Source organism: Trichoderma evansii, assembly GCF_050947405.1.
Source record: "Trichoderma evansii strain SZMC 28006 chromosome Unknown GGI43scaffold_17, whole genome shotgun sequence".
Classification (NCBI taxonomy): Eukaryota; Fungi; Ascomycota; class Sordariomycetes; order Hypocreales; family Hypocreaceae; genus Trichoderma; species Trichoderma evansii.
The window spans coordinates 156,546-169,798 of NW_028145189.1; the positions used below are offsets into that span (position 1 = coordinate 156,546).

Sequence of the window (13,253 nt, forward strand, 5' to 3'; positions counted from 1 at the left end):
GTGACCAGCCTTCCCGGGAAAGATGAATGATGTGCGTTGAAGATGAGAGTGCTATCTTTGTTCGCAATCGTAGCATTACGGATAAGAGTATAATCTTCTCCTGGAGTACCAATGATCTTGATAGCATCGCCCAGATGCAACTCTTCTAGAGAATGCTGAATCTCAGAGGCAATTTCTCGGCTCGAGTTACCGACCAGAGCTGAATTAGAGCAAGCAGGCTCACGAATAGAAGCCGAGCAGAATGCTGCGACAGCATTCGAGTCAACATCTCCATGCTCTTTCTTTAGCTTCTTTGGTAATGAGACTGATGGCTGTGACAACTCAAGTACTCTCTTGCCAGGACCCTTTGCCTCATTCCAAGCTTTTGATGTAATAGAGACATAGCGGCGTGGGATAACTGTCAGATTTATCTGGTACTGATCTCCTAGGCTGATGACCCATGACCCAACATTAAGCAATACCCTTTGAAGATGTTTAAAACCGATCGACTCTGCAGATCGCGTTGATCCTATATGCTGACGAGATGATACCAGACCCTGAATAATTTATTTGAGGTCTAAGCACCATGATACGCACACGATCAATGCAGTGAATGCAGTATCGCCTTGTAAGTAACAACTTCTTTGAGCAAATGTAACTTCAGGCATAAGAGATAATATCGTTTTGCATGATGAATACATGTATATAGGCGTGAGCCTTGGACACTGTTGCTTGTCTTTGTTGAGAGATGGCCACCATTTTGACCCGCTCGTACGACCAAACGAACAAACACGCTAGAGTAACGTCGACTTTGCTCAATGTTCACAAAGGTTAGGTTTGTTTGCCTCTGCTGTTAGTTGAACAATGTATACACTGTCGCGAAAGAACTATCGTTCACCACATAAATTAAAGCTGGGCAAGACTCTGTATCACGGTTCACCATATAGCGTAGGAATGCAAGATCTTCTTTCATATACGAAGATTGCAGTTATGTCATTTGTTGAATAAAAAAATATATCATCTCAAACCAGACAATTATGTTTTCAACATGATAGAAGAACCAGGCTATTTATTGTCTGCTGTTGCACTTAGCATCGAAGAGCGAGACGAAATTTTTCTACGATATAAGACGTAGTTCGTCTTTGCTCCAAGTGTCTACTGATACTATATAGAGCAGCCTAGGATCGGGCAACACTAGCCTATAATAGATCGAATACTACATGTATATAACATACGAATGAATATAGAATAACGGACCCGGATGCCCAAGATAGAGCGCCAGCGCAATACTATCTCCTTACGCAAAACGTTGGTTGACGTGACTTAGAACAGGGATGGCAAATGTATAAAGTGTGGCGTGAACAGGGGTTAGAGGTGCAGTGAGGCTCGCCATTGGGCGGATTCGCCGCCATGATAGCTGCGATTGGGCATCTGAGCAAATCCGGATCCATTGATGTACGTTGCATGCAAAAAAGGGCAAAAGGTGTGCTGCTTCGGCCTGTGATTGCCCAGTGTAAAGCAAAAGTAGTCGGCTGGCGGAAACAGGTGCTGGGTATACCAAGAGAAGAGAATCTCCTTCAGGCTCGAGCACGTATCTTTGCCTGCAACATTTCTGCATGAGCATGCATGTGTATGTACGATCAGGTCTGACGGCTGACGTGGCGCGGCTGATTCTGCCCAACTGCATCTTTGACGTTTCCTCGCTTTTTTGACCTTTACATTCCTCTTGTCCATCTATTGCCTCCTTTGGGAGCTGCTGGCTAGATGCAGATCTTCAAACGTACTCATTATAGAGCACAGCTTTAATCTTTTCGCACTAAACAAGCGCGGGAATACTCCATTTACTATACACTATGCGTGTGTGTAGTTATCTACCTATATCTACTAGGCAACTACATGTAGGTAGATTGTATAAAAAAGTAGACCAGGTTTTATGCTGCGTATCCATCAGCAGTGAATGTTTCCATATACTTGCTGATACAGGTACTTGGATGAGTAGACACCTTGACGCTGTACAACGTAATATCAAGTTTTGACTATCCACCCAGCTACCAATATTACGTCCGGCTTACTACTATGGCTTGAAAGGATCGTTGGGCGTTGTGAGACACTGGTAATGATGAGCGGCATAGTATAGCGGCATAGTATAGCGATATACTGTACGGATGATGGTCTCGGCGCCGTGTCCTCCGCTAATCAAGCCGGCCCGAGACAGGGAAAAAGCCAAGAGGGTGCTATAAGAGCCTAAAAGTTGGCCGCGCGCCATCGGCGATTTGCCCCCCCAGGCACGTGCTGGCACGCTTTTTTCCTCCGTCCGCTCGGATTAGCCGCCCGCCGAATCGGATCAACATCGGCCGATCTTTATGCCACATACATGTACATAGATGGACCGGATACAACAGGGCGTGAAGGGCGCAATCACGCAGCCTGTACAACTGATGGTGAACTTTGTATTCTCTAGTTGCGCAGCTGTTCTGAAACATGCACTTTCCTTGGTATACCACCTGGAGCCAACTCTCCGTGCGGTTACGTCAATGCGACCTGTTGGTACAGCATCGACCGAGTCCCTTGCGTGCACCGGCGACGCCCCGTATTCTGCAGCAGTCAAACTTAGTAAGAAGAGTGGGCTTGTCTCGTTTTTCCTACCGCTTAGAGACAGACGCAAGCCAGCTCCATCGAGCCACTCGACTCATCTATCAAAGCATGGCGATGCTACCTTGAACAGGCCGTATGGAGTACCTTAGTTTTACGGGGAACCACCGCTAGCACGCCGTAGCGGTACTAGCACCAGCATTTCTGCATCGACTTTTCCTCCAACGGCTCTTCCAGCAGCTGCTGCTAGTACCAAAGCGCCGTAGTTTTGTCTCTGTGCCACCATATTACATACATACTAGGTACTAGCAGTAGCTAGTCGGGTCTTAGCACCTGGTGCTCTTTGTGGCTGCGGCGTCGCTTCCGTCTGGCTCATCATCTCATCTTCTTCGGTCACTCTTTTTCCTTTCCTTTCCTCTGTCCAGCTTCCTTTTCCCTTTGTCAATCCTTCGTTTCCAGCTACTCGCCACGCCTAAACGCAGTTTTTCCAGTCTCGACTTTTCGACTACTTCTGCTCTTCCCTCTCCACCGGTGTGTTGTGCTGCCAGTTGGGCGCACACCGAAGTGGAAGAGCGCCGATAACGAGAAGCTTTTTTTTTCCCCAATTCTCGTCGTCTCTCGGCGGCGCTTTGCCCGTCCCTCGTTCAACGTTGAAGTCTCGACAACTCACCACTTCTCCCGTGCAAACTGCTTCGTCTCTATATATTTCTCCGAATTTTCTTCTGGTTACACGATCCGCAGACGCTACGTGACTCAACGGCCTGGAAATATTTGGAGCAGGGGAGCTAGAGAGAGCTTATAGTTGAAACCCCAGCCGATAGTAGCCTTGCTCCGAAACAACAAACGTTGAAAAAATACATGAAATATTCTTTCTCTGTCTCTTCCTTCGTCTCTCCGTAGAAGAGACAAGCCATAGCCGCCATGAGTCCCACTACCAATGGCAACTCTGCGCCTTCTGGCCATGAGCACCCAGCCTTTTCGTCCTCGTTCCGCTCGGGCTCGCCTCTTGCCGAGCAGGTTCTGGCGCAAGACATCGCAGCGTGCTCCGACGATGACTATGACCCCGCCGATGATCTGCTCGATCCCGAACAGCCCCATCACTTCATGTACCGCCGACCAAGCGGCGTAGCTTACGGAGCAGCGCGGCCTGCCTTTAATCCCAGTGGACTAGAGGAGCCCATATTGACGCCGTTAGAGCGACAGCAATCTCGCGATGCCGAGCGCAGCCTCCTTCGAGACAACCATGTCCTTCCCCCGAAACACGCCAACAAGAGTCAGTCGCTGCCCGCTCGAATGTACCGAAAGGTCTTTAGCACCAAGGTTCCCGTCGAAGAATCTGGGGACGAGACCGATGAGGACGAGCCGCTGCTCTCCCGTGATCCAGATCGTGGCTACGGCACACAAACCCGGCGACAGCGATCCGAAGTAGAGGGAGAGGAAGACGTAGATGAGCAGTGGGAGGAAGCCATAACCAGCGGACGGATTCGCACGACATGGCAGCGTGAGGCAAAGACGGTCTTGTCCTATTGTGGACCTCTTATCGTCACCTTCTTCCTACAATACTCGATCAACGTTGCGGGCATCTTTGCCGTTGGTCGAATTGGCACGATAGAGTTGGGGGCCATATCATGTAAGTGCTTCACAACAGTCAGAATGGGGAATATAAGTAAAAGAGAGAATAGTGAGACTAACTCGAATCAGTGGCCAACATGTCGCAAGCCATCTCCTGCTTGGCCCCATTCCAAGGCTTGGCCACCAGTTTAGATACTCTGTGCGCTCAGGCTTACGGATCTGGCCACAAGCACCTTGTCGGCCTGCAGTGCCAGCGTATGGCCTGCTTCCTACTCACCCTTTCTGTGCCCGTAATTATCCTGTGGCTTTTCGGAGCCGAACCCATCTTGCAGCGCATGGTGCCCAACCCCGAGTCTGCTCGACTTGCTGCCCTCTACCTTAGAGTCATGATCTTTGCGATTCCCGGCGTCATTCTCTTTGAGTGCGGCAAGCGCTTCACTCAGGCGCAGGGCCTCTTCCAGGCCACCACCTATGTCCTCCTGTTCGCTGCTCCCTTCAACGTCTTTCTCACTTGGTTGCTCGTCTGGAAGCTCGAGTATGGCTTCGTCGGCGCTCCCATGGCCGTTGCCATCACAGAGAACATTTTGCCAGTTCTCCTCTTCTGCTACGTGCGGTTTGTCAACGGCCGAGAATGTTGGGGCGGGTTCAGCAGGCGTGCGCTTAACAACTGGTGGGTCATGATTCGGTTGGCGCTGCCGGGTATGATCATGGTCGAAGCCGAGTGGCTCGCTTTCGAGATCCTGACCCTATTGGCCAGCCGCTTCGGATCTGATTACTTGGCGGCACAGAGTGTTGTCTCGACGATTGCATCCATCTCATACCAGATTCCCTTCCCCATGTCCATTGCTGCCTCTACTCGTGTTGCCAACTTGATCGGTGCCGGCCTTGTCGACGCTGCCAGGGTGACTGGCAAAGTGGTACGTTATTTAACAACACCTTTTACGTTTGTTCATCTTACTTACTTTTACACAGACTTTTGTTATCCACTGTATCCTTGGACTGCTCAACTTCACACTCTACAGCAGCCTTCGATTCCACTTGCCGCTGCTCTTCACCGACGATGAGACGGTTATTTCCATCGTCGCCAGCATTTTGCCTGTTGTTGCCGTCATGCAGGTGTTTGATTGCATGAGCGCCGGTGCCCACGGACTGCTGCGTGGTATCGGCAAACAGAGCATAGGTGGACCAGTGAACTTGATTTCATACTATGTCATCTCGCTGCCCATTTCTCTCGCATTGTCCTTTGGACTTGGCTGGAAACTGCAAGGTCTATGGGCTGGTGTTAGCGTGGGCTTATTCCTGTATGTCGAACTTTTTCCTTTGCCCCATGATGTACAACTTGATTTGAGCCAGCTTCGGATACTAATTTGCAATAGGGTCACGGCGATTGAATATACCTACCTGTTGAAAACTGACTGGAAGCAAGCAGCTCGAGAGGCTGCCGCCAGAAATGCAGCGGGCTAGAAACCGTTCATTGGTGGCGCACGCTCACTCATTCCACATCCCTTTGCAGAATTACATGCACATGCGATGTCTTTAATGCGGAAGAAAAGGGCGAAAGTATATTCATGGTGTCTACAACTCAAAAGCAATCAAACAGTGATATCTTGAGCGAAGCGAGCTGTTGTTTCACCATCCACAAGATGGTAGAAGCGGCTGAAAAGGAGGGAGCATACGAAAAGGAGTTAATGGAAGCCATTCATAAGCGACAAGTAAAGTGGGAGTTTGCATGGAAATGTTTGGATCAGTCTGAGTAAAAAAACAGACCCTATACCTCTCATGTTTATACATGTATTTATATGCTAGTTTGCGTGTTACATAATGTTTCTTGGTTTTTCTTTTGTTAAAAAAGACTAAAAGATGATTTCAGAATTATTATTTTTCTACAACTCGGGCATTGTATTTCATGGTATCTTTTATTCTCTTATTGGCGGAAAAGAAATAACTCGTAGAAAAAAGAAGTATCTGAACATTTATATCTACCCGTGGCTCCCCTTAGGTCTCAGGAATTATCAAAATCCTCCCTCCCCCGGTTTTGTATCGCGTATTACAATTTCACCTGACACGCCCATTTCGTGCCGTCCGTTAAAACTCCAGATTAAACATGGAAGAATTCTTTTTTTTACATTTCATAGTTTTTGGCGTTTTTTAGCTGAGCATGGAGTGTGTTCGGATGCCCTTGGGGCCGTGTTCACTATTGGTAGAGATATTGGTTAGTAAACTGGTGTCTCATATGGTTGTATATATATATCAGTATATATGTGGGAAGTTAGTACTCACTTGTAGTCCACTCTGCTCAAACTCATAGACTTCTGCGCCTCGATAGCCTGGGCATCCATATTAGAGTGCAGGCAAAAGGCTATCCTCGAAGCCACCTGCGCGCCCAAAAACATGGCCTCCTCGAAGCCGTTCTTACTCCACTCGCTGAGGTACGTCGGCAACGCAATGGTCTTGATGCTGGTGGGCGTCTGGCTGTGGAAGTGGTGGCCGCTTGCCGGGCCAGCAGCCTCAGAGCCGACCATGGGCGTCGATCCCGTGGCGACTTGGATGGTGTCTCTGCCGGGAACGCCAAAGGTGCTGGCCGTGGTAGCGGCTTGAAGCAGCGGGTTGACGCTGCTGGTGGACAGCTGGTGCGGCGCTCCGGCGAAGTTACCGACGGGCGTCTGGGCACCTGTACCAACGGGCGTGGCGACGTTAGAGGGCAGCTCGGACGTAAACATGGTGGCCGTGGACGGCGAGATGATGTGGCGCGCGTGCAGGGTCTGCAGGATGTTGTCCTTGAGGCCGCGCAGGCGCGAGCCGTTTCCGACAAAGACGAGGTTGTCCCAGCAGGCAGGGCGCATGTACATGTCCTCGACACCCTGGATGGTACGGTAGATGGTGGCGACGATGCGGTCGATTTCGTCGCGGTCCGCAAAGAGGAAGCGCTCCAGGCCGACCTCGATCTCGCGGCGGATCTTGCGAGGCCTGAGCTCGGGGGGTTCGTTGGAGTCAACAGCGGGGGCATCAGCCTTGGTGGTATCGTTGCCGGTGTTGCCGTTGACGGCTTCAGCCGGCTTGGACTCTGGGGCGGTAGCCAAGTTTGTGGCAACGTCATTGCCATTGACCTTTGTCTCTTCGGACTTGACTTCAGACTTGATAACAGGCTCGCTATCGGTTCCTGCTGCTGCTTCAGGGGCAGGGGGTTTGGCGTCTGCACTGCTGTTAGCGCCATCGACAGCAGTTTCACCTCCTACTGCCGCAGCGTCGGATGTGGGCTCAGCAGGCTTCTCAGTCTGCTGTCCTTCTGTTACCGGTGCCGCTGTCGATTCTGCTACCGGCTCTGTTGGAGCAACAGTTGGAGCTGCTGCAGGAGCTGCTTCGGCGGGGGCGCTGCTGCTCTCGACACCCTGCATGGGCGTAGGCTCTGGCTCAGCTACAGGCGCAGGCACCTCCTTGGGGACCTCCTCCATGATAATCTCCTCATACGAAAACGTGTTGCGCATCTTCTTGGAGTTGGGCTGTCGAACAGGCCTTGCAGCAGCTGCCGCCTCTGCCTCCTTATCGGCTTTCGGTTTTCGCCCAGGCCTGCCCTTTTCCTTCTCCTTCTCCTTCTTGGCCAGGAACTCCTTGGTCTGACCGCTAGTAACGATCGTAGCAACATCCAGGACACCATCATCGTCGACATTTGTATCCACGCCGTCATTGTCGTCCATGGCGACGTCCTCCGTCCTGGAAGGCTCCTCGATTCTGGGAACATCCGCCGCGGTTCCGTCTGCCGTCGTAGAATCCCCTGCGCCTGACTCTCCTGCCTTGGCTTGAGCTGCCGCTGAGCGTGCTGCCTCTGGAGCCTCAACGGGGAGCACCACGAGCTTCTTCTCAGATGGAGCATAGGGCAGCACCTCACAGATGCCGCTCTTTTTCAGCTGCTCTGCCATGTCGTGGCTGAAGCCCTTGTCCGTCAGCAGCTGCTTCAGTTTCTGTGTAAAGACTTCTCCTCCGCTGATATGTCGTCCAGGCTGCGGCCGGCCCAGATCCATGTGGTTGATGACTCGTCCGTCGTGGATAGCCGTGACATCGACCTTTTCGTAACCAATGTCGACGACAGTCATGTTAGGCCACTTGAGGCCATACTGAGTGGCAATGCCACTGTGGATCAGGCAGAGCGCGGGTGTCTTTGTCTTCTCGAAGATGTACCGCGCAATGCCCTCGCAGTCGGGGCGCGTCCACTGCGGAGATGCCATCAGCATGATGGGTGTGTTGTGATATGTGGTCGTGAGCAGGCCGTGGACGTGGTCCAGGAAGGCGAGAAAAGCATCCATATGGACGATGCGACCACCTATGCAAGACAGAAAAACAACAAACGTCAGCTATCCCACGCTCTCTACAGATACAGATTTTTCGTCTGCTTCTTGCGTTTTGCATGTCTTATTCCGGGGACAAACATACCCTCAATTGGCCATACGGCACCCTTATCCTCGTCAACATCCTCCACCCACTCTTCATTCTCCACGCCGTCAATCGTCGTCACCCTCTTGTATGTGTAATACGGTCGCCACAGGTTCGAATCCTCCTCGTCTCTAAACATCCTCGTGGGGATGCGATGGTGTGGAGGCGAGAGCTCGCCGCAGCCCAGCTGGGCCATGGTCGTCCTGCTGCCGGGGCAGATGACGAGGACCTGCTCCTCGCGCCATTTGCCGCCACTGGCCATGGCGAATTGATTACTGCTGTTGCTGTGGTTGTGGTTGTTACTGTTGGCGTAGACGTGGGTGTTGTTAGTGGCAGCAGTGGTGTTGTTGTTGCTGCCTCTCTTTCTATGAAAATCGCCCTTTCGAGGAACTCCGCCAAAGTCGAGCTGAAAACCGATCCGAATTGCTGCCGCGCCGCCGACGTTGACGTTGTTGCGCTGCTGGAGCTGCTGCTGGAGCTTCTGCCGGGATGCTGTGCGGCTACAACGCGAGGGAGTCGAAAACGAGCCTCGAGATGCTCTGCGCGCGCGCAAACCGTAGCGGTGTGGCGTAGAAGTGGCGTTTTCGTGGGCGGTGATTGGGCCTGTGGCGGTGCGGCTGGCGCTATCAATAAGGCTAGGCCTGGCTGCTTGCTGAGATTCAGTTTGAGCTTCTTCAATCTCAATCGCGGCTTGACTTTGCTTTCTTGGAGTTTGAAAAATACTTTGGCTTTGATGTTCATTGATAGGCCAGAATTTGCCTGTATTTCTAACGCTGGTGTTGTCATTTTGTGCGTTTTTTGACATTGTGCTATCTTTCTCTCTTCTCAGAGCTCTTATATACTGTCGTGATCTCGTGATGTGACCGTGAAATAACCAACAAGTGAGGAAATCTAGAGAACGGAATTTCGCAAATGAAGGGTAAAGAGCAAGAGCGAGATAATGTGAAAAGTGAAATAAAATCAGTTTGCAACAGAAAGAGAGAGAAAACAGCAGAATATCTATGGCCTTCATTCACACAGCCAGCTGCCAGCTCCCGTCAGAACAAGCGGCAGCTGTCCGCCATTGGGCTCCATCTCTACGGCTTCATGCATTCGCATTTGCACTACTTTGTCAATTCTCAATCGAAATTATTATTATGAAAAGAGTAGCTGTTAGAAGCTACCGTGATATTGGTAACTAAACACTACTTTGGCGAATACTTCACAGTCATATTATAAAGCTTTTCAAGGCATAGCAAATCTTTTGTCGTTGTCTTCAATTAGAATTACCAACAGAGAAGAAATTTGGAAATCCCAAATAAAATAAGCTAATGGCCGCCGCGTATGCAGTATGTAAGTATCCTGTTTGCGACATAATTGACCCCGTCGATGGCCCTCCCATCATAATCATACATTCAAAAAGTAAAAAGGCTGTTTCCCAGCAGCAAACTTCTGCAATTTGCAACTCCCATCCTCGCTCCATGCAAGCGCATAAAGAACGCATTGTATCTATATATAATAATATTAGAAAGAAAAAATCGCATTCCCCAATTCCACAAACGCCGCTATTATCTTTTTCTTTCATAAAGTAGTCCCAAGCAAGTGCTCCTTTCTCGAAGCTGACAGCGCCGCCCGTATATATCTCGATATGATATAAAGAGCTTTATCCCAGTAAAGATCCGCCATGCCAATTATTAGTCGATATCCATAAAAAACGAAGGTGGTAAGTAAAGAAACATGTAAAGAGAGAGTGCGGATAATAAATAGCAATGATAATGTCATGTAACCGTTTACTTGGCTGCTGGGTAATGAATGCCATATGACGTCGTGTCGCGTGTTCGAGTTGCTTCGTTCTTTAGTTTGCTACAGCCACGGGAGTGCGTGCAGCTTCAGTGGGCGCAGAAGGGGAGTCGTCAATTTCTTCTACTTCTTCTTGAATTGTCTTCTTGGTTGCATCATCGGTAATCTTGTCTTCGGTAATGGAGAATCGTCGCTCAGAGGTAGGCGTGGTGACGGATGATCCGTCGCAGCTCCAGCGATCCTCAGTCACACCAGTGTAGATGGATGAGGTATGCTTCTTCTTGTTTGATGCCGCATCCGAGTTGTCGGCTTGCTCACTGTGTGGCTCACTCAAGTGGGCATCGTCCTGCTTGTGGGCTTCCAACTCAGCCTCATCGGCACTCAGCTCGTCAACATCAGACGCATCATCCTCTTGGGCTACAGCCTGGTGTTGAGGCTTTTCTGCGGCATCGCTCTTCTCACTTTCTGAGTCCTCAACCTCCGACTGTTGCTCCTCTTTCGCCATCACAGCCTCAATATTCTCGGCATCGGCGTCTTGGCTATCCAGGTCGCCATCACTGCTGAATGTTTGGCTCAAGGGACTTTGCAAGTCAATTTCCTCGCCGGTGGCATCCTTTTTGCCAATGCGTGACATTCTAGCCGGGCTGCGTGTAGGCAATGGCGGAGGCACCCTCTTGGCGATAGTCACCACGTTGCCTCGAGCTTGGATCATGCCGGAGGAGCGCAGCTGTGCGCTGGTACGTTGAACCGCAGCAACTTCGAAAACCACTGGCTCTTCTTCAATATCGTCTTCATCATCAGCATCGTTGAATTCCTCGTCACTCTCTTCATCCTCGTCCTCATCCTCATCTAGGTATAGCTCCTCCTCTTCACTTGATTCGCCGTGGCTCAATGCATCTTCTTCACGGCGAAGGCTCTCGGAGAGAGACTCGGTATCTCCTTCGCTTAGCTCGACCTCATGGACAGAGTCAGGGCCAACAGCTACATCCTTGGAGAGTCTGTTCTCGGATCTGGGAGGAATAGCCACTTCTTCTTCTTCTTCCTCTTCCTCTTCTTCCTCTTCCACTTCTCTCTTTTCTTCCTCCTCTTCCTCGTCCTCTTCCTTCACCACAGGAATATAAGCAGGAGAAGCTCGTCCACTGCCACCGCTAGGACCTGGGCTCGGGGACGTTTCTGGAGTGTTGCCCGTATCAGTCTGGGTACCGGCATCAGTGACCTGGCTCCTGATGGTACGCATTGACACATAGCTTCCTCGGTTGCTCCTTGATACAAAAGTATCCATGCTCTGCCGGCTGAACTTGGACGAAGCAACCGGGCTCATAGGGTTCTGGTTGTTCATGTCGAACAAGCTGCTGGTCGGTCGGATGCGAGAGCCAGCCTCGCGAATTTCAAGACCGGCCATTTCCAGCGCCAAAATACCAAAGGGATCCGGGTCATCCGCCTGGGGGACTCCAAACGCAGAGCGAGGAGACGAGGGAATGGATGCTGCTTTTGGAGGGGTTGATGTGATCAAGGTATCACTCGGCGCCGGCTCTGCGGCAACTTTGTTGATGATAGACGAGTCGTAATCAGTTCTTCCCTCCGCCATCTTGAGGACCTCGTTCAAAGCAGTCGTCTCTTCGACATCTCGAGCGACGTTTCCAGCGAGGATATCCATGTGGGTGACGTCAGAAGCGTAGAAGCGCTCATTTTCGTTGCTGCGCTCGGACAGCATGCATCCATACAGATTAACTGATTGCTGCTGGCCTCGAGCTTTCATGTAGGTCAGCACGGTGTTGCCCAGCTCTTTCCAATTGATCTCAATCTCCTCAGAGCCGAGTGAGACTGTCTCTCCAGCCCGGAGCTCGACATCTTCACCCAGGGTCAAACGAGGTCTAGTAACAGATTCAAGCGCTGTATGACTACTAATGATCAGGACGCAGTCGTAGACGTCGACTCCGATGATGAAGCTGAGACTTGGAGTGTGGAGCATAATGCCTGAAGGCGGAGACCAGGTGCCGTCGGATTTTCGAGCTATCAGGATTCCTGAGCCGCCCGAGCCGGTCATCCACAGGCCACTTCGCATACATGTAAAAACAGCAATTCCGGCAGCATTTTGAATTATTCGTCTAGGGATCTTCTTGGGGATCTGATCCAGCGTCTTGATGCCCGTTGAGGTGGAAGACGGAGATGCCGGCGCGTCGTTGTCAGTCGGGGCAAAGTAGCCATCCACTGCGAATCCATTCCAATTAGCATTTCCTCTTGCTGAATTCAATTTCGGGACGTAGAAAGAATGAATAAATCGCAAAGATTAGCAGTAAAAAAGAAAATCGCATACCACAAAAAGATTTGAGGATACGAGCAGCTTTATCGCACTCGAGGTCCAGCGTCGCAGGCCAAAAGGCTTCTCGCTGAACCTTTTTGACCCCCAGATTCGCCGTCTCGGTGTTGATCTTGGCCAAGCCATTGGGAGGCGGAGGCTGCGATAGTCTCCGGCCAAAGAAGGTCCCGGTCTTGTTGCTGCCGGAATTCCTCTTCTCCCATGAGGGCAGGAAAGCAGAAACGCGCTGCATGGCTGTGTAAATCGAAAGGGGGTTGGAGGGGCCGCCTCTCTCGGCCGTCTAGGGCGTAAGCGCCGTCACCGCAACAGAAGATGATGAAGCGAAAGGAAGCGAACCGCCGGGAGGGGGAAAGAGAAAGAAAAAGGCGAGGGACGCGGACAGCATCAGCCAAGCCCTGGATGTCGACGCTGATGAAGCCGACGGATGGTGAGGTGTGAGGGCGGATTGGAGGATTGACAAGCGCAAGTCAAGCAAATCAAGTAGGGAGGAAAAGGTCTCGGGCGCTGGAGTCCAAGCTCCCACCGGCACGCTGCAGCCTTTATCACTAAATGGCCCAGCGCTGACCTGCACTGCTCCCTCACT

The 13,253-nt window shown here is 51.1% G+C and overlaps 4 protein-coding genes across 4 annotated transcripts; 1 reads left to right on the forward strand and 3 right to left on the reverse strand.

Moving 5' to 3' along the window:
• The first annotated feature begins 3,108 nt into the window (after window positions 1–3,108).
• GGI43DRAFT_113979 (tyrosyl-DNA phosphodiesterase-domain-containing protein) lies at window positions 3,109–5,805 on the forward strand. The gene is made up of 4 exons (XM_083198955.1): window positions 3,109–4,201; window positions 4,273–5,060; window positions 5,116–5,444; window positions 5,520–5,805. The coding sequence occupies exons 1-4, from the start codon at window positions 3,493–3,495 to the stop codon at window positions 5,605–5,607; spliced, it is 1,914 nt and encodes a 637-aa protein (XP_083058264.1). The 5' UTR covers window positions 3,109–3,492; the 3' UTR covers window positions 5,608–5,805.
• A 486-nt stretch (window positions 5,806–6,291) lies between these two features.
• GGI43DRAFT_424253 (uncharacterized protein) lies at window positions 6,292–8,833 on the reverse strand (the record flags this gene model as incomplete). The annotated part of the gene is made up of 3 exons (XM_083208344.1): window positions 6,292–6,337; window positions 6,424–8,461; window positions 8,572–8,833. The coding sequence occupies 3 exons, from the start codon at window positions 8,831–8,833 to the stop codon at window positions 6,292–6,294; spliced, it is 2,346 nt and encodes a 781-aa protein (XP_083058265.1).
• An 871-nt stretch (window positions 8,834–9,704) lies between these two features.
• On the reverse strand, window positions 9,705–10,270 carry GGI43DRAFT_113985 (uncharacterized protein). The gene has a single exon (XM_083198957.1). It carries the CDS (start codon window positions 10,133–10,135, stop codon window positions 9,827–9,829), a length of 309 nt encoding a protein of 102 aa, XP_083058266.1. The 5' UTR covers window positions 10,136–10,270; the 3' UTR covers window positions 9,705–9,826.
• On the reverse strand, window positions 10,271–13,200 carry GGI43DRAFT_113984 (uncharacterized protein). Its single transcript, XM_083198956.1, has 2 exons — window positions 12,668–13,200; window positions 10,271–12,561 (listed from the first exon to the last, which is right to left on the reverse strand). Exons 1-2 carry the CDS (start codon window positions 12,900–12,902, stop codon window positions 10,406–10,408), a joined length of 2,391 nt encoding a protein of 796 aa, XP_083058267.1. The 5' UTR covers window positions 12,903–13,200; the 3' UTR covers window positions 10,271–10,405.
• Between the last annotated feature and the right edge of the window lie 53 nt (window positions 13,201–13,253).